This window comes from Amia ocellicauda, chromosome 6 (genome assembly GCF_036373705.1).
Source record: "Amia ocellicauda isolate fAmiCal2 chromosome 6, fAmiCal2.hap1, whole genome shotgun sequence".
NCBI lineage: Eukaryota > Metazoa > Chordata > Actinopteri > Amiiformes > Amiidae > Amia > Amia ocellicauda.
Genome location: NC_089855.1, coordinates 16,056,468 through 16,082,771, shown reverse-complemented (window position 1 = coordinate 16,082,771; position 26,304 = coordinate 16,056,468). Strand labels below are relative to the sequence as shown.

Below are 26,304 nucleotides of genomic sequence, written 5' to 3'. Positions count from 1 at the left end.
TTCGTGTTGCGCAGATTTCAGCTTCTGCGCGGCTCCGCCAATGGGATCGGAGAACTGCGGAAATCTGCGCAACACGAACGCGACCTCATTTTACATCTACTTTAATTAGCTTATTGCCGCCTATAGGGTGTGGTGGTCTTTTCTCATTTACAGTTGTAGTCTAAAATGTCCAATGTTTCAAAATTAATAAATACAATAATAAGCTCATATAAATAAATGTTCATGTATGTATTTGTATGTATGTATGTATTTCGACACAAATTATCCTCCCTACATATCTATCAAAACAGCAAGGCAAACCTGGCGTGACGTATAATTCCGGCGACAACCATATTGAAAGTTTATGCGGTTATATCACATACACCAAGAGTGTGTCATGCTTGTACACAAAGACTGGACAGTTCATTTCACCACGAAACAAAGTTCAGTTAGATGTTTGGTTACCACACTTAAAAAAAATACATGAATCTGCAAACCGTTTGTTTTAGATTCTTGCTCTTCACCTGGGTAGGTTAAAGTTTGTGTTTATTGTTCGCATTATAGCCTACAGTAATTCATTAACACTGAAAACTAACCAGTTTACAACCGTTACCGTTTCATTGAATTACATTGTATTTGATTTGTTTCAGTTACACGTAGAGGAATTTTTGGATTCGTTTTTCATATAATATGTTGTTGATACTGTTGCAGCGGGCATGTAAATATGTATTGTAATTTTAAAGTTATGTCTGGTGTCATGCTCCTTCTGTGTTATTGTTTCTCAGGTATAACACGTTTCTGATGTACAATGGGAGTACAGGGCTTGTGGAAGCTGCTTGAATGCACAGGAAAGCCAATTAACCCCGAGACCTTGGAGGGGAAAGTCCTTGCTGTTGGTATCCTTTTTGGACACAATTATTCTTTTTTTTAACTATACAGTAATCGTGAATATATGTAAAACATACCACAATATGTGTACAGGTGGAGTAATATATATTGGATCCAGTGATTATATGTATCCTGTTTACAGTGACAAAACATACAAATAATTACATTTGTGTTTGTTTTTAGTATTTTAGGTCAAGGTTTGTCCTATGCCATTCTAGTAGTGTAATCTACACTCACCTAAAGGATTATTAGGAACACCATACTAATACTGTGTTTGACCCCCTTTCGCCTTCAGAATTGCCTTAATTCTACGTGGCATTGATTCAACAAGGTGCTGAAAGCATTCTTTAGAAATGTTGGCCCATATTGATAGGATAGCATCTTGATGGAGATTTGTGGGATGCACATCCAGGGCACGAAGCTCCCGTTCCACCACATCCCAAAGATGCTCTATTGGGTTGAGATCTGGTGACTGTGGGGGCCAGTTTAGTACAGTGAACTCATTGTCATGTTCAAGAAACCAATTTGAAATGATTCGACCTTTGTGACATGGTGCACTATCCTGCTGGAAGTAGCCATCAGAGGATGGGTACATGGTGGTCATAAAGGGATGGACATGGTCAGAAACAATGCTCAGGTAGGCCATGGCATTTAAACGATGCCCAATTGGCACTAAGGGGCCTAAAGTGTGCCAAGAAAACATCCCCCACACCATTACACCACCAGCAGCAGCCTGCACAGTGGTAACAAGGCATGATGGATCCATGTTCTCATTCTGTTTACGCCAAATTCTGACTCCATCTGAATGTCTCAACAGAAATCGAGACTCATCAGACCAGGCAACATTTTTCCAGTCTTCAACTGTCCAATTTTGGTGAGCTTGTGCAAATTGTAGCCTCTTTTTCCTATTTGTAGTGGAGATGAGTGGTACCCGCTGGGGTCTTCTGCTGTTGTAGCCCATCCGCCTCAAGGTTGTACGTGTTGTGGCTTCACAAATGCTTTGCTGCATACCTCGGTTGTAACGAGTGGTTATTTCAGTCAAAGTTGCTCTTCTATTGAATCAGTCGGCCCATTCTCCTCTGACCTCTAGCATCAACAAGGCATTTTCGCCCACAGGACTGCCGCATACTGGATGTTTTTCCCTTTTCACACCATTCTTTGTAAACCCTAGAAATGGTTGTGCGTGAAAATCCCAGTAACTGAGCAGATTGTGAAATACTCAGAGCGGCCCGTCTGGCACCAACAACCATGCCACGCTCAAAATTGCTTAAATCACCTTTCTTTCAGGAGATTGTCTTGACCAGGACCACACCCCCAAATGCATTGAAGCAACTGCCATGTGATTGGTTGGTTAGATAATTGCATTAATGAGAAATTGAACAGGTGTTCCTAATAATCCTTTAGGTGAGTGTATATTGGCTGTAAGTACAATTATGTGCACCCCTGACTCTCAGTTATTTACTGTTATAACCTGGATATACCCAGATGGCATACTTAATTTTCCTTCTCATTAATATGCTTTAAGAACACAGGAAATGTGATAGACTTTACAGATTGACTTACATTTGTACCTGCGAGTCCAGTGAGCCCTTGTGTGGGTGGTTCCCTTAACGCTGTGCTCAGACATTAGCATTTGGCTGAATCAGGCCGTGAAGGGACTGAGGGACCGTGATGGGAACACGGTGCAGAACGCACACCTCCTCACTCTGTTCAACCGCCTCTGCAAGCTGCTGTTCTTCAGAATACGGCCCATATTTGTCTTTGACGGTGATGCACCCCTGCTCAAAAAACAGACACTGGTATGTTCATCAAGAGGTATGCTAGAATGGCTTACTTGATAAAAGCCTTACCTGGCTGGACTGAAAAAGACTTTGGAGCTTTCACAGTATATGCTTAAATTAAAAAGAAATAAGGATTTGTACCTGAAATAAACTACAAACGCAATAGTAGGTAAATTGGTGTTAGTAAGTCGGTCTGAGACTCTGCATCTTCCTGCTCCAATAGAGTAATTCAGCTATAGATGAGGTGGAACCATGAGGTTTTCTCTGTTGCTAATGATGACTTTACTGTGCTGTTTGTTTTAGGCTCTCAGAAGGCAGAGAAAGGAAGACGTTACTAAGGAATCGAAACAGACCTCAGAGAAGCTCTTGAGAACCTTCCTGAAGAGACAGGCCATCAAGGCTGCTCTGGGCGACAGGAGGTGAGTCTGCTGTAGAAATGTTAAACACTGTAAGGAGAACAGAAAGAGTTTGTGGATCTCACATTCTAGGTTTCCTGTTCTTTCCTCTCCTAGTCAGGAATCTTTGCCCAGCATTTCCAAAGTCCACCGGGAAGAAGTGGATGATATCTATGTTTTGCCTGCCTTGGAAGAGAAGGAGCAGAACAGGTGAGTTTTGCTTTGCCATCAGGATTTATCCCTGAGGTTTGTAAATATTATGATCATGTTACTGGAAGTTAATAGTTCCCTTTATTTGAGAGCAAGCAGTGTCTGACTGTCCCGTGTCTTTGATGCAGTTCTCTTTAGTAACCCCTAGATGGCAGGACCTGTATATGCACAAGAAGACTTTCCAAAACGCTCTGTTCCAGTCTAAAGGTTACCACGTTCCCTTTCAAATCGAAAGAGCCATTACCGAATGGGAAGAGCCGCCTGACCTGCCAGTCAGTGAAAACTGCCATATCGGTGTTTGACAGATGACGTAAACCGAAGTGCATTATTGGTGTCGGCGCGATTTTTGAGATATCGTGGTTGGAGTTTGTTCGCTTTGTGTATCTAAAATCTATGGCAGACACGTCTCAGAGCACAGATGACAGCAAATTAGTAATGCTAATGTCAGCGGCCATGGCACTGAACCAGCAGTCGTTATTATAGTTCAAAAGTACAAACAGTGGAAGTTGTCGTATTATGCGAGATACAAAAAAACTGCAAAGCTGCAAAGTCGCGTTTGTCCTCTGCCACCATGACAGCAAGTGGGCTTTTGAGCTGAAATAATGAGTGGATTAGACATGCGCTTTCAATCACCAAGAGGAATAACATGGATGCTATTTTACCAACTTTCTTGGCAAGGAGGATGGATTGTATGCGTCACGGTCAGATACAGGAGAGAAGCTACTAATGTTACATTAGGTAAGACACAAAGTTGTAAATGAACTAGTGCCGATTGGGTTCAATCGGGTCTGGGTCCAGATTTCAAATAATAGACGGGTCCGAGTCGGTTCCGGGTATTACATTTCCCTAATTTCTCGGTTCTGCGCGGGTCCGGGTCCAAACTTTCAAATAATAGATGGGTCTGGGTCGGTTCCGGATAGCACATTTCCGGGTCTCTTCGGGTTTGGGCACATTTTTGGACCCGTGAAGACCTCTAGTGTGCTCTCTTGCTCTCTGGAGTCAGATTATTTGGATAATGATCTACTTGCGCTCTTTGGAGTTTTATCCCTACTATTGGATCTTTGCTTTTCATTGGAAGTAAGTTTACAGCAGGAGTCTCGCTCGAAGCTGACTTCGGTCCCTCCATTGAGATCTGCTGTGCGATCATTACTTCCTGTACCATTTTTTCCTACAGATTCGAGTGAAGGAGAAGGAGTGAGAAAGCGATGCTACTCCAGCTGGAGCAGTCTCCTGCGATTTCGGTTGGCTGACCGTCCCGCCCGCTTCTCTTCCCATCTCCCGGTCGGGGAATTCCCCTTATTGACTCGATCTCTGCCGGCGGGAGTCTAAACCGTTTGGCACATCGAGAGCAACACGACCAACCTTCCTCGACATCAGTCTATCACCAACTATCGACCTCTCGTCAAGGCTGCCGAAACTCTCGACCAAACGGGCGATGGAGGCTGCAAGCATTGTACAGCCTTCACGGAGGCTATGCGCCGCAAGAGGGACAGGAACTCCCCGCCGTCTTCAAGAGCCTCAATGAGCCGTCACAGTGGAAGCTCCAGCCGTCGCAGTGGAAGCTTTTCCCGCCGCTCTTCTTCAGGCTCAGAAGCGCGAGTGTCTCCGCGACAACAAGCCAGGCAGCGATCGTCTTCATCCAGGGCCTCCCTGGAGAGGGGTTCATCCCCCTCTCCGCCTCTTCACAGGCATTCTTCAGAGAGCAGACCACGCTCCCACTGAAGGAGATCCCGAGGGATAGATGGACCTGATCCCGCTCATCTTGGTGCTCTACTTCGCAGCGGGTTTCACCACGCCAGTCCCCTCCCTCTAGAAGGCAAGAGGCACCTCCTTCCTGAAGAGAGGATGAGGAGGAGTTTACGTGCACGATGCTCCGCCGATTTGTGGAAAGTGACGTAGACCTTGGCCAGTCAGCAGCACATGCTGAACAACTTGTGGGTGCAGCTGCTGTCAGGAGAGGAGGCCCCACTCCATCTACCGCTGCCTGATGAGACACTTTCCCACATGGCTTCTCGCTCTGACATCTCAAATCCTTCATCCTACACAGGGGAGACCGAGGAAGCAAGTTCAGTTTCTGAGCAATTCACAGACCCGAGCACAGAGTTCAAGGCGCTGATGAGGCGTGCAGCAGAGTCAGTGGAGATTCGCTGGTCCCCTCAGGATGAGGTTCCGAGAAATAGGCTTATGAGGGAAAAAGACGTACAAGACGTCCACCTCGAATATTCTCCCCCTGGGACTCAATCACATGTGTCCATTGGAATTAGTTCTGCAAGGACGTAGCGGCGTGCCTTTGAGCCCATCTCCACAGCGGAGCTCCGCTTCTTCATGCTCAAGGCAGCGTTCCTTGTAGCAATAACGTCGGCAAGGAGAATTAGTGAAATTTACGCCTTGTCTGTGGATAAAGCCTGTTTGATCTTCTCAGGAAGCAATGACAGAGTTATTCTGAGGATGAACCCGGCCTTGCTACCTAAGATCTTGTCGGCATTCCACATTAATCAACCGATTGTCCTGGAGTCTTTCCATCCCCCTCCACATACATTGGAAGAGGACCGCAGACTACACACACTCTGCCCTGTCCGGGCCTTGAGGTGCTGTATGCGGAGGACTGCGCAAAGCCGCAAATCCGACCAGCTGTTTGTCTGCTATGGTTCCACCACCAGAGGGAAGGCGGTTTCAAAACAGCGAATGGCGCACTGGGTGGCAGACGCGATCCAGCTCACCTACAAGACTGCTAATTTTCCCATGCCTGAACACATCTCAGCACACTCAACAAGGGGACAGGCCACATCGTGGGCTCTCTTTCACGGTGCCACACTTGAAGACTTGTGTAATGCTGTGACCTGGTCCAGTCAACAGACCTTCACAAGGTTCTACTGCCTCAACGTGGTGGACCGGCTGCACCCAAGCTTGGGCACCCAGGTACTTCAAACAACTGGCCCTCAGGCGCCGTGAGGCTCTGCTATGCTTGCCATGATGGGACTGGGGCTTAAATCAGGTGTCAGGACTCACGACAGCTCTGGTATAGTTTTCCCATTTGGTAATGGCTGTCTTTCGATTTGAAAGGGAATGATAAGTCATTATCATAACCCCAGTTTGCTCGGCCAGACAACCTTCCTGACGAAGAAATGGCAGACAGCTGTAGTCAGGAGACTTTTCACAGACGCCGGGGGCGGGTCTTCCTCCTGACAGCAGGGCCCCTATTGGGCAGCTTTGGTACATGTTTTCATTGATTGGCAGGTCGGAAGGCTCTTCCCATTCGGTAATGGCAGTCTTTCTTTTTCAGGGAACAATGGTTATGATAGGTTATTATTGTTTTCTAACTATACATAAACTCACATTTTTTATAATTGCCTTTAAGTGAAAACATATTCATTTCTGTTTTTCTTCATATTTAAATAGTCTCTTCTAGGCATTTACTTTTTGGTCTTTGCTACACTTCAGTCTTTACACTAGTTTTCACAGTTGGCTTTGTGTATCTAGAACCAGTTCTTACTCACTTTCTGTTATTTTAATGACCTAAACGTGTTTTCTTACCCCATCAATTTCGGTTCAGTTTAACCTCAAACAATCAGATATGTCATAGTAGACAACCAATTAAAAAGTTGTGTATACATGCAATGTATTTGTATGAATAATTATCAGGCCAAGCCTTTACAAAGAACTGACATTATTCACACAGCTCTGATGAAGAAGCTGAGAAAGAGTGGGAGGAAACCGCAAACAACAGGCGGATGTTTCAGGTAATTATTTTTTTAATGCAGTGTAGAAAAGTGCAACTTTAATCTGAATTCACTGCCCAGGAGTGTTGTGCATATGAGGTGGATAATGAGGAACAAGGGACTGAAAAGTTTTGTTTACTGTACAAGAGGGCATTCTTTATGATTTGTTGTCAGTTTCACATGAGTTAATTACCCATAGGGAGATTTATGTTTTAAGGGTATTAAGAAATAGCATACACATAGATCTCATGAATTGAAGTAATAGATTTTCATGTTGTGAGAAATCTTAAAGAATAGCTTTAAAGTTGAAACATAGCGTTTAAATGCTGATTGTTTTCTCTCCCTTAATCTATAGCAAGAGATATTTGATGACCCAAACTCCGTGGACATAGACTCTGAAGAATTTGCCATATTACCTGCAGAAATGAAACATGAGATCTTAAAGGACATGAAGGAGTTCAGCAAAAAGCGAAGAACGCTGTATGAAACACCCCCTGAGGTACTGTTACACTGAATGGGTTGGCTTTTCATCCTGTGCTTTCAGACTGCAGTCTGCCACTAAGAAAAAATAAATGCATATAAACAGCAGTTTTAACTAAAATCCAATCTGAAACCTCTTTACCAACATATTATCCACAGGTTTCAAATGGATACGAACATAAGGAAGTTTACAAACATTAAGAGGACATTCGACCCTTCGTGCCTGTTTGGATGCTTGGCTGATGCTATCTATTAAAAATATCCAAGGAAAGGCACTGAATGATGATTATTATTATTTCTCTTCCAGAAATCTACGGACTTCTCTCAGTACCAGCTGGCTGGGCTTCTAAAGAGGAATAACCTGAATCACCGCATCAAGACGGTGGAGAAGGAGATGAACGAGCAGAGTTCGGGGGTAGTCTCATCAGAGTACAGTGTGGAGGAGGGCTCCAACAGGAGCATGGAGACCCACCGGCTTATGTCAGAGGACACCTCCCACTACATCCTCATCAAAGGTACTCTCGCAATATAGTATGATACAGCAGTAATTTCTCAGCACACTAATTTGTGTAGATAACCTATGCTCAGAAGTTTTTGGTACTAGAGTTGGTTCTCCAGAGCTGGACTTTGACTTAGAAGAAAGTCAGTGTAAAATGTATGTATACCAAGTTATTTGAAATAACTTATTTTGGTGTGTTTTTTAAAGTGCAAAATTGCTAATTGGAAGGACATGAAGAATTAAACGAACATTTTAAATTACTTTTTTAGGGTCAAAGACTAAAGAAAAAGATCCAAAAAAACTGCCACCAGTTATGCCCTGGACAAGTACCTCCAAGGCAGTTAGAACTGAGCCTCCCCTGTGGCATCCTGTTGCCGAGGATAGTCTGGAGGAAACCCCCCTATCCCCCCACAGACCCTCCTCAGCCCCCCAAGATGAAAGCTCTTGCAGTAGAGATGCTGCTGCTCCTCCCTCTCCCAGGACCCTGCAGGCCATACAGGCAGCCCTGCTGGACAGCAGCTCAGATGAGGACATCCAGATCACAGGCACCCAAAGCGGCTGGGCACCAGAGAGAGGGGTTGAAGGGAACGCAAGAGAACTGTCACCTCGGACTGTGCAGGCCATCCAGAAAGCCCTGACTGAAGATAACAGTGAAGAGAACAGAGATGTTGTGCTCTTTGGAAATGCATACCAGCAAGATGGGAAAGTGATTGACATCAGCAGCTCAGATGAAGAGATGGTAGAAGCCATCAGCGAGAGGAATAAGGCTTTCCACTCCTTCGTAGAAATGCAAAATGCATCTCCAAAGGAGACTGTACCCCTTAAAAGAGGCATTCCAGGGGAGAGCAAAGGGGACAATGCAAAACCAGTGTGTAATATGACAGAGCAGGCACTTTCCCTCGCCTCCAGTCTGGATGTGACAAAGGAAGATCTGGAAAAGGAATCGGCGAGGGTTGTCCTTCCACAGACAGCGGTTCAGAGCAGCAGCGGGGACTTGTCGGGGGTCGCAGTTTCACAGATTGTCATTGACTCTTCCCCTGAGAAGAAGGCCGAGAAGAGAAGCACAGATAGTAATCTGGAAGATGGCAAACCTGAGAGGACCTCTGAGGACATACTGCTCCAGCCTGCTGGAAGTCCCGAAATAAGATACTCAGAAAACAAAGCACTCGACACGGTGAGCGAAGAGAGTGATTCAGAAGGTAAAGGCAAGCTTTTACTGGTTTGATTGTTTTACACTTGAATGGTGCAAAGGTTGGGACGCAAAAGCTACTGATGTTTTTGATGGCTTTAGTCGCTCTGTGTTTATCTGCCAGCGGCACCTACCACCTATTTTTTACTGTCATGTTCATTTGTCAACGGATACTCATGTTGCTGTTTCCTCTCGCTACTCGTAGAGAGCTTTATTGAGGTGTCTGAGGAAGAGAGGGAGGAAACACCTAATCCTCAGCTCCCTGAAGAGATCAGCACTGAGCAGCCCACTGTGGAGGCACTACAGGGGCCTCCTAACAAGCCAGAGAGCCTCCCTGTGAGGGAGCAGGACGGCGGTGAGGAGGTGGAGGGCATGGAGCACCACGTGTCTGAGGCACAACCAGACAGCCAGGACACCGCAGCTGCCAGCGAGTGGGAAGACATCAGCATGGTATTTTACTGCTTTGCTCTTCATCCCATCAGACACATTTTGCCTCATAAACCAATCTAAAAGATGGGACAAGTCAGGGGTTGCCTCAGACAGGGCTACTGAAACATGCTTCTGGCAGGGGAGAGGGGTTTAGTTTTTTTTTATGTAGTGTAAAGACTTCAAAATAACCACCCAACCTGCCTTGCTTCCTTGCCGTTACAGCTACAGGTCTCATGCCAGAAATGAGGTAATGACAGGGAGTAGGTGCAGTGGGCCCTGGGCAGCCTCTATTTGACAACTGGAGAGTGAAGACTGAGATACAGTGGGACATACAGCACAGAACAGCTGACAAAACTAGTCCTTAGCACTATTGACATTAAAGGAAAATCATATATGTATACATGCATCCATAATCAAGTCATTCTGATGCTAAGCTGAGTCGTAAACAGGGATATCTTTAATGGTGAAGACTCCAAAAGAGCCGCTGTGAGGAGCTGCAGGGGGTAAAATATTAATCCTGCCCGGGTGGCAAACCAGCTGTCTGCACCGCATTAATACGTTCAGTCAGAGGATGCACTCGCACACGCAGCTGCCAGTATGTATAACTGGGGTAATTGCAAAGGGCACTCCAGAGGCCTCTCCAGTGATTGTAGATCCTCTAATTATAATAGCGATGGGGCCTTGAGTAGGGACTCCTAAATATGGATTAAGATGTGCATGATCTGTGCATTTTCTGAATTGTAAGAGCCTTTATATAATACAAGCATTCGACACATATTACATGTGTGTATAGAGCTTGTCTCTAGAGACAGAGACAGGATGGATATATAAATCAATCAAATAAATTGTGTCAAGTGAGGTTCTTGCACTCTTTGTGCTAAGACTGTAACTTAAACTTGGTGTAACCTTTCAAGCAGCTGAGTGTCCGGGAGCAACTGAGTCTGATTGAACAGCAACAGGTTTTCTTTGGTTTCCTCAGGAGGAGCTGGAGGTACTGGAGAACAGCCTTTCGGTCCAACAGAGCAGCCTGCAGGCCCAGAAACAGCAGCAGGAGCGCATCGCCGCCACCGTCACTGGGCAGATGTACTTGGAAAGCCAGGTTAGTCTCTTGGATGTCGAAACAGTGCTATTGCCTCTCCAAATACTTCGCCGTAAATTTTCCTGGCTCCGTTTGAAAGGCTTAGTTGTCAAAAGTGACACATTCCCTGGACCATGGATAAAGCATTCTTTGGGGCTCAATCTTCACTGGGGGAGCTCGATTCTAGTCAGCAATAAGATCATTAACACTTGACCTGTTGAACGAATTACCCCCCCCATCATTCAGTTATTCCTTAAACCAGTTGTCTTTGTTTCCAAAAGTGCCAAAAGATATTCTGTAAACTATGACACAGCTGCAAAATTAGGGTGGTTACAAAGAGAGAAGTGTTGTTTCCTACCCAGAATGTTAAAATATTTGGTTGTAACATTAAATTCTCCCTTTGTTTTTAAAACACAAGCAAAAATAAATGGTTACAGTTGGAAAGTCTGATGACTTATGATCAAAGAAATTGACCCTGCATCTATAGTATCACAGTTATTTGGTCACACAATCCTTTTAACATGAAAAATAAGCTATGGGCCTTCTCATGACAACAGTGTGGAGGCCATGCCATCCAGCTGGAAATACTGCCAACCTATTGTGCTTTTGTGCATTGCAATTTAAAAGCTTGTTCCATTTAAAAGGATATATCTGAAAACTTGCAAGTCACAGCTTTGTTCAAAAGGTTATTTTATAAAAAGACATTTTATAAATTATATTAAGTTTCAAATTGCCTAGAATTGACAAGGAACAAATTAATGAGTGCTCTTCTGAGGGAGGAAGCAGCCAAAGGTCAGTTTTATATCTGATGCGAGTTCTATTTTAGACATTTATCATCTTGTTTCAGGACTCATCCTGTGTTAGCTGCTATTCAGCCTCCATAGAAACACTTCAGGAATGTTTAAGCTTGATGCTGCAGCGCTCTTCAGCTGTTTTGGGTTCTGTTCTGGAAGCGGACAGATACCTTTGGGGAACGTCTCCATTATGAATATGACTCATTGTCCTTTCCATTGTTTAGTGGGTGGAGAATGCTGCTTAAAGGCAGGCTCTGTCCATCCCTTTGTTACAGAACTGTTAATCTGCTGGTGATGGTGAATGTGGCCTGACTGGTGGTGTTGATATCACTGGGGGTGCTGTGCAAGTCCATCGCAATGTGAGGTGCCAATCCCCTCATTATGATGCTGTTTTGGAGGGCGTTCAGCGTTAGTCGGAATATCTCAGAATTGTTTTCACTTCAAGCTTCATGGCAGCTTTGTCTGTATTTGTTTTTCATGAACACTGTATTTTCTTTTTATTGGTGGCTTAATTAGAGGAGAATTAATGGCTTCAAGTTCCTGGTAATCAAGTGAATAATGTACTTTTAATACAGGCTGAACAAATTGTTTTCTCAGTATTTGGTATCTGGTATTTGGTTTGAAGCGTTTGTTGGTGTGTTTTGACCCCCTGTAACCTTCTTTCCTACCCTGGGGAGGAAGATGACAACCACACATTCTCCCATCTTTCATCAAGCCTGCTGTGGGCATGGGAGGCACACTGGCAGCTGTGCCTAGCCAACTATGCATTTCTGTTAGATGCCAGTGTATAGAATGAATACAATGAGGTGCTGTTTAAATGTGTTAGTATTCAGCAAGACTTGACAGTATCACTATCTGTGTATGTTCACAATAGGCAGGAGGAAAACTCATACACATATATATATATATATATATATTTACATATCAGCAGGGACAGTGTCCCACCCCTGACCAGTTCCCTCCCTGTCAGCAGTTTCTTTTAAACTTTTCCCTGTGATTGGCAGGAACTGCTGCGCCTGTTTGGTGTGCCTTTCATCGTTGCTCCCATGGAGGCTGAGGCACAGTGCGCCATACTGGACCTCACCGATCAGACTAACGGGACCATCACCGACGACAGTGACGTGTGGCTTTTTGGGGCGAGGCATGTGTACAAGAACTTCTTCAGCCACAACAAATATGTGGAGTACTACCAGTATGTCGATCTTCAGAACCAGCTAGGTATGCGGTGGTCTGCCCTGGGCTCTCACTATGCAAAGCTGATTTTGTTGATGTTAAATCCCAACAGGCTGGGTTCAGGACACGGTCTGGGGAAGAGTTGATCATTCTTGAACTTACCACCCTCTGTTAACCACATCTCCTGCAATGCCAGGCTGAGGTTCGCTGATTAAAGGGGTGTGAGATCACTCACCTAGTGTCCTTACTCACAGATTGGCTGATATTTGCCATCCATACTAGAGGACAAAAGGCAGTTTTATTAAACAATGGAGGGAAATCTTTTAACCTCATACACAAAATTATAAAAGTATTATGTACATCTTCAGGAATTTGACAGCAACAAGCCATGATGGCGCATTTATCCAAGTACTGTACTATTTATATTAGCGTTTGATTGATTTATCAGCTATTTTATTATTATTATTATTATTATTATTATAGAAAAGTCAAACTCCTCACATCTGTTTGATATGTCGGGATATAAGTATTTGCTGAGACAAGGTGAGAAATGTGCTTCATGTTTGTTCAGTGTCTGTTCCGTGCTGTGGACAGTTATCCTGTGAGCTCACAGAACAGCCCAGCACGGCTCTAAGGATTTGTAACGGGAGCTTTCAAGCCTGTTTAAAATGCTGTCCTAACGGCCATCATTTAGGAAAGTGGCAGGACAGTGCCATGAGATGCAGTTTCTAATGTTGTGCATGAGGGTCACCTTGGTCTTTTTGTAGCTGCTATTGTTCTAATTGTTGGACGATGCAGCATATAAAGGTCCTACCTACCTTTACTTTACTTAGCGCAGGAAGAATCTCATCACAAATACAACTGTAGGGACATAGGGATGACCCTGATATGGAAGTGATGCAGGCTGTTGTTTTGTCACACACCACGAGACCTCGGCCTTCTCCAGTGCTCTGCCTCAACCCCATCTAATCCCTGCAGGTCTGGACCGCAGCAAGCTCATCAACCTGGCATACCTGCTGGGCAGCGACTACACGGAGGGCATCCCCGGGGTGGGCTACATCTCTGGCATGGAGATCCTCAATGAGTTCCCTGGACCAGGAATGGAACCTCTCCTGAAATTCTGGTAATCTCAGACTCTATAAGTGTTTAAAAGGTTAAAGAAAGCAAAAAAGACACAGGGAAGGATGATAGGAAAACCTACACCTATCTCTTAATAAAGAAATGCAGATAAGAACCTTTGGTTTTCCATAGATACAAAAACAAACGGTTTTCTGGATAATGATGGTAGGTCTTGTGTGCTGACGGCTGTTTCTGTGTGGGGTCAGTGAGTGGTGGACGGAGGCTCAGAAGAATAAGAAGCTGAGGCCCAACCCCAACGACACCAAGGTGAAGAAGAAGCTGCGAAATGTCCTGCTGCACCCTGGCTTCCCCAACCCCGCCGTGGCCCAGGCCTACCTCAAACCGACGGTGGATGACTCCCAGGCCAGCTTCTCCTGGGGCCGGCCCGACCCGGAGCAGATCAAAGAATATCTTTTTAATTAGTTCACTGCTTTGAACTGTCTGTGTTCATCCTTGCATTGTGCTATTCTTCCTTTTGGATGAGGGGGAATACAGCATTTCTCACAAATCTGGCATGAGTACAGTATGTAAACGTATGACCACTTTGTGTCTTACTATCGGGTCTGTCTCAAACTGTACTTAGATTTAATGTATTCTCTAAAATTAGCATTATACAATATATCTGTACATATGATATGAGGATTTATACTCCTTCAATAGACATGTATATGTTCAAAATTGAATATGGAAAAAGAATGATTCAGTTTGTCTTAAAAGCTCGATTGTATTGAAATCCTGCTGTTCATGCTGTTGACGTGGCCATAGCAGTTTGGCTGTACCTTCCTTAACCTTCCTCACATTCTGCAAAAGTCGTTTTGGCTGGAACGGGAAGAGAACGGAGGAAACCCTGATGCCTGTAATGAAGCAGCTTAATGCCCAGCAGGTATTGTAACATTACTCAACAAATGTAGGCCTGGTTCAGTAGTAATTCACCTTGAAAATAAAATGATGCATTGTGTTATAGATTCCACTAAAGGAAAATGAAGCATCATTTAAACCAGCACTGGCAGTCAGCAGAAAGTCCCACAGTACAGTGGCATGTATAAAGACTGACTTGCAAGTGTTGGAAGGGTTGAGAATTGCTTTCATGTTCAGACATATTGAAAAACGTTTGAGTTCAAGATCATAAAATCCTCTTTATGGAACATTATTATAATCTCAGCAGTGTTTCCCAAAGGGGTGCTATTTGTTCTTCCCTGTATTGCTTTTCTTCTGTGATTATCACCCACATAACCAAGATGCTAGGATCCAGTGGGCCATTTCTCCAGGGCATATAAGGGTCAAGTGTTAACATATTCCCTTTCGAATAATAAGTCAGGACTAGGTGGTTCTGAAGATATGTCAACCCAACTCAACAGTGAATGCATGCTCTCCTTTTCAGACCCAGCTACGTATCGACTCCTTCTTCAGGCTAGAGCAGCAAGAGAGGCAGGCCATCAAGAGCCAGCGCCTGCGTCGTGCCGTCACATGCCTCAAGAGGAAGGAGCGTGGAGAGGAGGAGGAGGCAGAGGAGGAGGAAAAAGAAGGGACCGTTCAGGGGAAGGACCCCACTCCAACAAAAGGGAAAGGGACGAACACCGTGGGGAGGGCAAGGCCCAACAAACGCCAGTCTGGGTCGAAAGACAAGGAACCCCTGGAGACGCCGGTCAGAGGAGGGGGCTTCTTGTATTCAGAGGCAAACTCCCAGCTGCCTGAGCCATTGGGGAAAGACTTGGATGGAGAGACGGCAGACTTGAAGAAAGAACAGTCAGTGTCTCGGGCACAGAAAGACAGGTCTCCTGTGCCTCAGGCCAGCCTCAGTCCTCCCAGAGCCGTCTGTAGCAGCAGTTCGAGTGAGGAGAGCGACGGGGACAGTCGGGTCACTCTGGTCACGGCGCAATCCATTTTTCACAACCACAGGGGCCGAGGAAAGACAGCGTCCAGAGGGAGGAAGAAGAGGAAAGTCTGAATGGTGGTTTTGTGGGGAATGGATCACTAAGGGAAACGTCTGTATTTATTAACTTGTGATATGAAATATGCAAATGTTTTCATGGTGTATATGCATTTTGTTTTTAAGATAGTAACAGAAAAATGTCTGTGAAAGACACAAATCCCTTTGCCTTTTAGACATGGTTTTGAAGACACACTTCACCTAATTAAATTAAGTAAGGCAGGTGCAGCACAGGAAGACACTGTTAAATGATTGACTTCTGGTCTCGACCTTTTACATATTAGCACTTGCCAATCGTTTATAAATGTTCAAACTGATCAGTTGGTGACAATTTAACCTTATCATGTTTGTGTTTTGTCTCTTGTGTTTATTTAATATATATAATGTGAAACTCACCCAACACTGCTGTAAAGACAAATCAGATTATGTAACTTCAGCAGAGCCATGTCATTGCAGTGTAATCATATATATTATACGCCAGTCTTTGTACTTATTTGTACTTAATTGTGAGTTTTCAGGGGAGGTTTGTGTTTGGATATAGTGTACGTTTCCAGTCATCTGTGACTTGATATGCCAATAACAGCTGGATATGAAAACCTTGTGGCTGTTTTTCAAAGAATTCAATCTAGCTTTGGGATTATACTGTTGCTCTGTCCAGTATGTGCCTGTTAATCCAGTGCCAGGCTCGCCCACCTCAGTCACAGTCTGCCACTCTTCAGAAATATGTGGCATTCGCAGTCTGAGCTATTTATAAGTGCTTGGAAGACCTCCATTGTACCCCAAGATTAATTCTTTCCAGAAAACTATTTGGATCATTTGTTATTTGTCTATTTCTAAAGTGCCTTACTCTGGTTCTGGTGAGGATTGTAAGCAGTGAGCCATACACTTTGTATTACAAATGAGCTCATTGCCCTTTTTATAAACACCCATGGGTCAGCTAAGGCATTTTAAGTTTTCTGTTCTGCTTTTGAACATTAAACATGCAGTCATTGAGTGATCGCTGGGGAAACAGTGCTGCAAGATCACGGTTGTCAGACAGACTCCACAGCAAATAAATACAAATACTGATATCTTTAAACTGCGGGTCGGGATGTTTCATGTGCCGGAGTCCCTTCAATGCCCTGTGCCCTGTGAAACTGCTTGGTAACACATTAACAGTAACTGATCTCTTAATCTAAACATGACACATTTCCGTGAGGTAGGGGGACCTTAAATTAATATTACTACTGTGTTATGTCATTGGAGGCCCACTACTGTTCTCTTTTTTAGCAGTACTGTTATGACAGTTGCAAGCTGTAAATAATGCCCTTAAATGCGTCTGACCTGGTTGTGTCAGTATGCAGCTGCTGCAGCCTGTCTTGGGCAGTGAGCAGGGCTGTGTGGTGTGCTGGTCACTGGCGCTGGACAGCATTGTGCCTTTTCTACGCACCTCTGAGTAGCTCCAACACTAAAAGCAAGAACAGAAACGGCACAGAATAAGGTACGTCCTAAAACTGCTGTCTAGAAGGCTGATGTTCCAGCTGACTTGTGGAGCCCTACGAGTATTGGGTGTGCCACCTGTACATTAGTCTGGAAATTAGATGATGGTGGCAGAAGCATTAGCACAGCCAGGCCCACTATCTCTCTGTTTTTTAATTGTTGTCCAGGATGATCCAGCCCAGTGAAGTAGATTCTCCCTGTACGGGCAGCGATGCAGGCTGTGGTTCACAGTCGGAGAAGTGTGAAGGTGAAAAGATGTATACTTGCTTCATTAGCTGTCTTTTCCCCTGTACATTCTATGAGCTTGCAGAATGGTATTTGGCTGATCTGCAAATTGTTGTTTACTCATTTTGTTGTGTTGGGAACCATCCCCTAATTTTCAGGGTGCTAAATAAATAATCACTGTACAGTCTATGCATATGATCTTGATCAATTCTTATGTTTAAATGTTTGGTAGCAGAGTGAGGAGCTTAATGGAAAGCCTTTTATTTCTGTTGGGTTCTGTGTGGTTTATTGCGTGAAGTTAAAACAAGGTAGAACTCCCTACTCAGCTGTTTGACAAAATGGAGGAGTAGCAGCAATCACGATTTAAAAGGGACAGAGCCATGCAGCCACAGAGATAAACTGTAACCAGTGAACAGAGAAATGGGTGTGTGCAAGATTGGGTGTCTAATACAACACAATGCAACATTTCATAAAATATATAATAGGTTTCTTTGACAACTGTATAAAGATTATGCAGAACCTCAAATGCTGATTTTTCCCAACAGCAAAATATATCCAAAGACTCTGATATGTGCAAGTGTATTATAATATACTACACACTAGACAAAAAAGTGGTTTTCAAGGAAGTTTTGTGAGTGGACACATATTTGGCTTTCTATGAGCTTCAAGGGCACACAGTTTGCACTGCACCTGAATTACATCATCTTCCTGCAAGACCCAAACCCATCCTTCCCTAATATTTATTGGTTGCTTTTCTGGCAGCAGACACATAGAAACAAAAAGTAGTTTTACAGTAACCCACCCTGGCCATAATACACCTCTAAGACATGCAAACTATGGCACAGAGGGCAGCCTGGCCTCACAGAGTTTTGTTCATACAATTTTTCTAAGATTTCTGGTTTTAAATGGTCTATGAAAATATTGAAATTGCAGTTGTAAATGGAAATGTAATGACAAATTGTTGAATGCATTTATTATTTAATAAAGATTTGCAGGCAACAGGCTTGTTGTGTATTGTGGGTGTGTATTTTACCCTCTGTGTGTTCTGGCTGTTTGCAGAGGGTGCCAAGGATTCAGAGCTGGTTAGTGCCATCATGAGCAGACGCTTCTGCCCTTCTATCATCACCACGGTAGCCTGGGAGGGATATCATTTTGCCAACTATGAGATTAAGATCACGGAAAAAAATGACTGTTACGGTGCTGTGCTGTGGCCATCGGTACGTGTGTTTGGTTTTTCTTGTGGCAGTTTGTTATTGTTGTTGCCACAGTCAGAGTGTTGTTTTTAACATGACCTGAATAATAAATCCTCTGGGAACTGAAGATGCATCCTTCTTACTCTTACCTTGCTCCCTCCGTCAAGCGTGAGCACTTTTTCATGTTTCATGTTATGATTCAAGATATCTGTAAAAAGTGGCACTGCTGAGATTCTCTTGTGGGATGATAAACCTAAATTTCAACATGGGTGAGAGAAGTGGAAAACTATTTACTATAGACTCACCTAAAGGATTATTAGGAACACCTGTTCAATTTCTCATTAATGCAATTATCTAACCAACCAATCACATGGCAGTTGCTTCAATGCATTTAGGGGTGTGGTCCTGGTCAAGACAATCTCCTGAACTCCAAACTGAATGTCTGAATGGGAAAGAAAGGTGATTTAAGCAATTTTGAGCGTGGCATGGTTGTTGGTGCCAGACGGGCCGCTCTGAGTATTTCACAATCTGCTCAGTTACTGGGATTTTCACGCACAACCATTTCTAGGGTTTACAAAGAATGGTGTGAAAAGGGAAAAACATCCAGTATGCGGCAGTCCTGTGGGCGAAAATGCCTTGTTGATGCTAGAGGTCAGAGGAGAATGGACCGACTGATTCAAGCTGATAGAAGAGCAACTTTGACTGAAATAACCACTCGTTACAACCGAGGTATGCAGCAAAGCATTTGTGAAGCCACAACACGTACAACCTTGAGGCGGATGGGCTACAACAGCAGAAGACCCCACCGGGTACCACTCATCTCCACTACAAATAGGAAAAAGAGGCTACAATTTGCATAAGCTCACCAAAATTGGACAGTTGAAGACTGGAAAAATGTTGCCTGGTCTGATGAGTCTCGATTTCTGTTGAGACATTCAGATGGTAGAGTCAGAATTTGGCGTAAACAGAATGAGAACATGGATCCATCATGCCTGTGCAGGCTGGTGGTGGTGGTGGTGTAATGGTGTGGGGGATGTTTTCTTGGCACACTTTAGGCCCCTTAGTGCCAATTGGGCATCGTTTAAATGCCACGGCCTACCTGAGCATTGTTTCTGACCATGTCCATCCCTTTATGACCACCATGTACCCATCCTCTGATGGCTACTTCCAGCAGGATAATGCACCATGTCACAAAGGTCGAATCATTTCAAATTGGTTTCTTGAACATGACAATGAGTTCACTGTACTAAACTGGCCCCCACAGTCACCAGATCTCAACCCAATAGAGCATCTTTGGGATGTGGTGGAACGGGAGCTTCGTGCCCTGGATGTGCATCCCACAAATCTCCATCAACTGCAAGATGCTATCCTATCAATATGGGCCAACATTTCTAAAGAATGCTTTCAGCACCTTGTTGAATCAATGCCACGTAGAATTAAGGCAGTTCTGAAGGCGAAAGGGGGTCAAACACAGTATTAGTATGGTGTTCCTAATAATCCTTTAGGTGAGTGTATATTGTCAAGTTACCAAGTTTGAAATGGCTGCATTTTTAAAAATGTGTTTATTTCACTTTGTCAAGATACCCCAAAAGCAACAGTTTTTTTTTTTTTTTTTTTTTCATGTATCTTTAGGCTTTAGTACTTTGCTATTTCTTAGAAACCAACCAAGACAAATACAACCTAAAAGACAAAAATGTGATGGAGCTGGGAGCAGGAACTGGCCTAGTCTCCATTGTCACCAGCATGCTTGGTAAGGATGAGAATATAACTGCAGTCAATGACATGGGAAATGTATTTAAAATACCAATGAAAGGCTCTGAGGTTTGTTTAGCAGTAGTCTACCTCCACTGCCCCAGCACCATCTGTCTCTACAAAATAACTATCTGATGATATTCTAATACTGCATGAATGGCTAAATAGTTTGTAAATAAATAGTTTGTAAAGGATAGGTGGTGTCTGAGAGTTATCTTTCAAGTCAGAAGCACTGCCCGGGGGGGGGCGCACTTCCATAGGAGTGTATGTTTGTGTATGTTTAGTTATTATTGATAGCTACTCCCGATTCTGTTCCGTCTGAGCACTGGAGGTCCGGCTGCGCTTTTGGTTTCAGCTTCGTTCACAAGAAGAGCCTTTTTAAAATAATAGTCGTGTTTATATAGTGCCTTATATATTTCGACTGCTTGCTGTGTTGGTTTTTGTCCACAGGACTTTTTCCTCCACAGCAGCACTAGCAGCAGCAGTAAAATCCGAGGCCCGGCTGCCCGGCCCAAGCCTTGGTGTGTCGTAAGAGATCTCCCCCGCGTGAGGTGCTCCTCCGCCGGCTCGCACCCGCACTACAGCCCACAGCTGCAGCTGTAGGAGATCTCGCTATCTCAGTTCACTGAGGACGAGCTCTGCTTAGCTTCTTTGTCCGTGTGTGCAGGCCTTGGTTTTAGATCCCGCTACGGCTGGTGGTCTACTACCCTCGGCCCCCTCGGCCCCCTCGGACCCCGGACTCTGGACTCTGCGTCACCCGGTGTCCCCGGAAAACCCCGGCACACACGGTGTGGTTAATCCTACGGGTTTACGCGGCGCTTGTATCCAGCACCTGGTGCTCGGCATATGTTGCCGGGTGGAGATGCACTTACAGCGGTGAGCCAGCTAGGCGCTCCACTTGTCACAGCGGCAAGTGTTGTGTGTTGTGTGCCCCCTGGTGCAAACACTGACCGGCGCCCCCGCTGCACGTTTCCCTGTTCACGCCTGCGTGTGCTCGGTGATGAGCTCCTCTCGCCCCCGCCACTGTGCCGCTTGCAGCCAATGCACCTTTGGCTGCAACTTCCAGGTCCGCCATTCCACCGGGCGCCACCACAATCGCCACCGTGTCCAGTGATCTCCCACTCTGGCGAGTGACGGTAGGGGTTCGGTGGCGCTGGATCTTCGCCTCTCCCCGAGACCCTCCGTCTCATCCTTCAGACACGCAGCTTCGGAGACAGCCGTGCCCCCCGCACTTGCTGCTCTGCCTGCGTCTGCTGCTGCGCCGGCTGCTGTGACCGCACCTGCCATGGCAGCTTCTCCCCCCGCGGCAGCCACGCCCTCCCGCCTGACGTGAACCGTGGTGCACGCCCCAGCGCAAACACGTGAATGACAGGGAAGAACGCCGGAGCGATGCCCACGGGCTCCCTCCCACTCTTCGTCGTTACCCCCTCCCTGCCACGTCATTGGCGATGGAGGACCGTCTTCACGGACAGAGGCAGAGATGAGGCCATCCTTCCCCTGAATCGCAGGATGGACCACATCTGCGCCCTTCTGTCTGCGCAGGCAGCACAAACAGCAGCCCAGACCCCCCCATATCTCGAATCTCTACTGCTGGCCCATGTACCACAGGACTCTGAGGGGAGCCTCTCTGCCCTGTATATGGACAAGGACAGCAGACAGTTAATCTGGGAGGAGGACTGCTTATTACTCAGCCCGCACGCGGGCTTGAAGTCTGAGGCAGAGCTCATAGAGGGGGAACCGGCCTCGTCCCCCCCCCACTCCATTGAGCAACAACACATTCCCTGTTCCTGTAAGTCAGGACCGGGAGTTTTGGGCGGTGATCCAGAGGGCCGTGAACTGCTTGCAGATCCCCTGGCCCTCTGACCCCACCCCCCCACGCTCCATGTTCGAGACAGAGCACCGGCCGCAGCCCACACGGGCCCTCCCGCTGCTGCCGGACCTCCTGGATGACCTGAGAGCCACCTGGGACTGCCTGGCAACAGCCCCCACCCAGGCTCGCGATTGCCTGTGGTCTGTCAGACGCGGTAGTAGCCACTATTCAGTTGGCACCAGGTGCTAAACGTCCACCTGCGGGAAGAATACTGCGACCTCGTAGAGGGAGCTCTCGCCAAGACAGCGGTCAAGACCCAACTAATTGCCCCATCGGGGTCATATTGCAATTTCTACAGGAGCTGTTGGACCAGGGCAAGTCCCTGTCCATGCTCAAAGTGTATCTGGTGGCCATCTCTACATGTCATGTCCAGATTGATGGCAAGCCCCCTGGGTCTCATTTCTTGGCTGTGGAGTTTCTAAAGGGTGCCCGCATGGTGCCTTGATGCAGTGCTGGACACACTTTCCCAAGCCCCATTTGAGCCAACTCAGCTGAGCTGAAGCTGGTGTCACTTAAGACTGCATTTTTGCTGGCAACCACCTCTGCTAAACACGTGAGCGAGTTACACTCCCTGTCCATACACCCATCGCGTGTCCGTTTTGCGGGAGATGGTTCTAGGGTCGCATTGGATTGTGGACACCATTACCATGGCCTATGAGTCCACCGGGACCCCGGGGCCTGAACACCTGGTGTTGCCACATCTTGGGCCCTTTTTCAAGGCGCCCCCTTTGGCAGACATTTGTGCGGCTGCAGCTTGGGCCTCGCCGTTTACATTTGCCCAGTTCTACAGGTTGGATGTGAAGGGACCGGTCCCTTCCATTGTGAACCCGGTGTTGGCTGCAGTCGAACCCCAGTAGCCTATGGGCTCTGGCTCCTGATTTCCTCTCCCAGTCTGCCCCTGTTAAGTGCATCCTGATGGAGCTATTTGAACCGTGTTTTCCTTTCCACCGGACTATGCCTTCCAGTCGAGCACCCACGCGAGCTGCTCCTGGATTTACTGACAGCCTTGTCGATGTGTTCCCAGGGTCTGTCATGCGGCCAACAGGCATGTTGCCTTACAAGGGCGCCCTGTATAGAGTTCGTTCATTATGCATTGTGTTGCAGTGGTGCATGCGTCTGGCCTGTACCCTGCTTTGTATATATATATGTATATAATATGTGTTAAACAGCAGGACTGTGGCTCCGTTCTGACCTGTGCAGCATGGAGCTCACTGCCGCTGTTCCCAGCTGATGGTGCTCGAATTTCGCTGCCTCGCTGTGTATATAGTTCCTTGGTCAGCAAGTCTGTGGCCCACTCTGGCTGTGTGCCATAGAGCAAGAGACTGCTGCTGCTGCTGTTGAGTTGGATACTCTTGTGCTGCGCAGAGGTGGCATGAATGTTCCTGCTGCAACGTGATACATATTGTTGTTCATATCTGGGCTAGTTGTTCACTAGCTGGACTAGTGGAGCAAGTGACCAATGCTCCCATGTTATGCAAAGAGTGCATGAACGGTTTTCCTGCACACAGCAATGTTATGGTTTGATTGTCATGGTAGAGCCTGCTGTTGTCCTGCATTAGCTGTGCTAATAGGTGACAACTGCTCCCGTGTCACATGGTGGTGCATGATCTGCTTCCTGCACCCCGCGATGTGTATAGTTGTTATGACAGCACAGTGTTGCTGGATGCTCTGTACCGGTCAGTGAACGTGTTTTTCCTGTGCTGCACAAAGGCAGCATGAATGTTCCTGCTGCCATGTTGTATATACTGTTACATCCAGCTGTGGCTACTCAGTTGACTAGCCAGCTGTGTGTTACTCAGTGGTCTGTGGCCCCGCTCCTGCAGGATCAGGGGTTCACTGCCACGTTAATGCGTGGAAAGCGCACAAGTTGCTTGATTTCCTGCGCCATATATTGTGCAAGTAGATATATGGCCTCGCTCCTAGATGCACTAGTAGAGCAGCCGGCTCTTGCTATTGTAAACGGAAGACGTAAGAGTTGACCTCTGTAGCCCCGCTTTGTATATGCTGATTGCAGACAGTCCCCGGTAGAGCGTGACTGTGGTCCTCGCTCCTGGACAGTCCAGTTTGGCCCCAAGGGGCATCTGTGGCTCTTGTCTGTAGTTGTGTTGCAGAGGCCCCTAGCGGTCACCTCGGGGCAGGTACCCTTATCAGCTCGCTGCCTCCTCCTTTGCGACGATTTTGTTATCCCCCTTTTTTGTTATCCCTTTTGTACTCCCCCTTGGGCAGTGCTTCTGACTTGAAAGATAATGATAGGAAGGTAACGAATGCAACCCCGGTTATCTGTAAAAGGAAGCACTGCCCAAGGGTTGCAAGGTCGCGCAGGAGTCCTGGCTCCCGCCAAAAGAGGACGAACCTGCACTGATGTCACGTTTTATAGAATAGGAAGTGGGAAGGGACCTGTTCTGAGTGACGTGCGCAGGGGCCAGTGGCAGATTTGATAGAGTGACGTTTCGATTGGGTTCTTATGGAAGTGCGCAGAAACCCCTCCCCCTTGGGTAGTGCTTCCTTTTTCAGATAACTGAAGTTGCATTTGCAACCTATTGTTTTAAAAGGCTGCAATGGAAGGGATGTTTATGTCACTGAGTTCTGCTGTCATTTGACCTCACAGGAGCTAAGGTGACATCTACAGACCTCCCAGATGTCCTGGGGAACCTGCATTACAATGTGAGCCGCAACACCAAAGACCGATGCAGGCACACGCCACGGGTCACCGAGCTGACCTGGGGAAAGGACTTGGAGAAGAACTTTCCTCGCGATTCCTGCCACTACGATTACATCATGGCCGCGGATGTCGTGTACAGTCACCCCTACCTGCAGGAGCTCCTCAATACCTTCCAGCACCTCAGCCAGGATGACACAGTCATATTCTGGGCCATGCGGTTCCGACTTGACAAGGAGAACAAATTTGTCGACCTGTTCCAGAGCCTGTTTGACCTGGAAGTGATTTACAACCTGCCCAGTCTGAAAATCAAGCTCTATAAGGCCATGAGGAAAAGAATACTATCTTGACTCCTCGGGAGAGGTGTCTTTTAAGCTTTAGAGGGACCACACATATGCTTATTTTATACCTATTATTTTGACAGTTATTTCTTCTTTGTTTTATAATTATAATTATTAGGATACAATTACTAAATTTAACCCATATTCAGGGTATATACAGAGGTAAAGACTGGGCCAAAGAATTTCAGTATCATCCACATGCTTTCCATTAATTGTTTCTGTCTTTCTCTATCAACCCCCATTTCATGGTCCTCTTCATTTGTATGATTTCTACAAGTGGAAGAGTAATGGCTCGGCGTCATTCTCTGTGGAGGTTCCTGCTGCTCGTGTTGTGAGGTCTTTAATTTAACTGCCTCTTTAATTCCTTAACTCTGCTGTTGCCCCTATCAGGTGTCACTTTTTTATCCTGGGGTTACCTGATGGTTACCCAATTAGTCATTCTTCATTCTTATTCTTTAACATTATTGTTTGTAAAACATTGGAGTCAAACATTTACTAAACTTGCCCTTTTTTATAAAGATGAAAATGCAAAGTATTGAGCACAATGTAATCAGAGTGTAACACACTAATTAGACAGTTGCTACAGTACCAGATCCGACAAGTGTGGCAGACAGAATTGATAAAGTTCTGACAGCCTCAATGTTTCCCAAGACAGCAGGTATCTTTGACTGGCAAGGATTCTCGTGTTTGAGTAGCAAGTGAAGACGGCTCCATTCTGCTGTGCATTCGACTCCTGTAATCTTACTTCTAAAGACACACACTGTCAATAGATGTTTCATTGGTCTGCTTTCCACTACACATTTGTTTAATCAGTTTTGCTTAATAAAAGGGTTTTGCTCTATTTTTTCTACTCTTGTTGCTTTTTGTGTGTGATCAGGAAAAAATAAGTTTCACCTTAATTTGTGTCTGTCCTCAAATCTGCAGTCATATAGTACATTGTTTCAAAACTTTGGATACAAATAAATTAACATTTAATCACTCGCTGTGTGTTGCAAAAACCAGCATTCATCCGAAAAAATAAACAGCCGGCAGGGCGCTCTGAGGTGGCAGTACTGCGCATAGGAAGCATTTGAATCCTTCTTGGTCACTCTTCTATTTAAAGACGGCTGGCACTATTTTAGG

At 45.7% G+C, this 26,304-nt stretch overlaps 2 protein-coding genes across 3 annotated transcripts; both read left to right on the top strand.

Moving 5' to 3' along the window:
- Nucleotides 1-370: 370 nt before the first annotated feature.
- Nucleotides 371-18,370, top strand: ercc5 (excision repair cross-complementation group 5). The gene is made up of 16 exons (XM_066706360.1): nt 371-507; nt 765-875; nt 2,491-2,666; nt 2,952-3,067; nt 3,161-3,253; nt 6,933-6,993; nt 7,328-7,471; nt 7,760-7,967; nt 8,221-9,150; nt 9,346-9,590; nt 10,549-10,668; nt 12,446-12,659; nt 13,593-13,737; nt 13,940-14,140; nt 14,532-14,616; nt 15,115-18,370. Exons 2-16 carry the CDS (start codon nt 788-790, stop codon nt 15,679-15,681), a joined length of 3,393 nt encoding a protein of 1,130 aa, XP_066562457.1. The 5' UTR covers nt 371-507; nt 765-787; the 3' UTR covers nt 15,682-18,370.
- mettl21e (methyltransferase like 21e) lies at nt 17,053-26,030 on the top strand. Of its 2 annotated transcripts, XM_066706358.1 has the most exons (5): nt 17,054-17,143; nt 17,310-17,389; nt 18,427-18,584; nt 20,193-20,310; nt 24,791-26,030. In XM_066706358.1, the coding sequence occupies exons 2-5, from the start codon at nt 17,311-17,313 to the stop codon at nt 25,189-25,191; spliced, it is 756 nt and encodes a 251-aa protein (XP_066562455.1). In that variant the 5' UTR covers nt 17,054-17,143; nt 17,310; the 3' UTR covers nt 25,192-26,030. The 2 variants fall into 2 exon arrangements, with proteins under 2 accessions (XP_066562456.1, XP_066562455.1); XM_066706359.1 differs by lacking the exon at nt 17,310-17,389 and having other exon boundaries at nt 17,053-17,143.
- The last annotated feature ends 274 nt before the right edge of the window (nt 26,031-26,304 follow it).

Coding starts and splice junctions, on each gene's coding strand:
- mettl21e (XM_066706358.1), top strand. CDS start 17,311: ATGATCCAGCCCAGTGAAGTAGATTCTCCCTGTACGGGCAGCGATGCA. Junction 18,585..20,192: donor GTGCTGTGCTGTGGCCATCG/GTACGTGTGTTT, acceptor ATGTATCTTTAG/GCTTTAGTACTTTGCTATTT. Junction 20,311..24,790: donor CATTGTCACCAGCATGCTTG/GTAAGGATGAGA, acceptor TTGACCTCACAG/GAGCTAAGGTGACATCTACA.
- ercc5 (XM_066706360.1), top strand. CDS start 788: ATGGGAGTACAGGGCTTGTGGAAGCTGCTTGAATGCACAGGAAAGCCA. Junction 3,254..6,932: donor GAAGAGAAGGAGCAGAACAG/GTGAGTTTTGCT, acceptor TTATTCACACAG/CTCTGATGAAGAAGCTGAGA. Junction 7,472..7,759: donor TGTATGAAACACCCCCTGAG/GTACTGTTACAC, acceptor TTTCTCTTCCAG/AAATCTACGGACTTCTCTCA.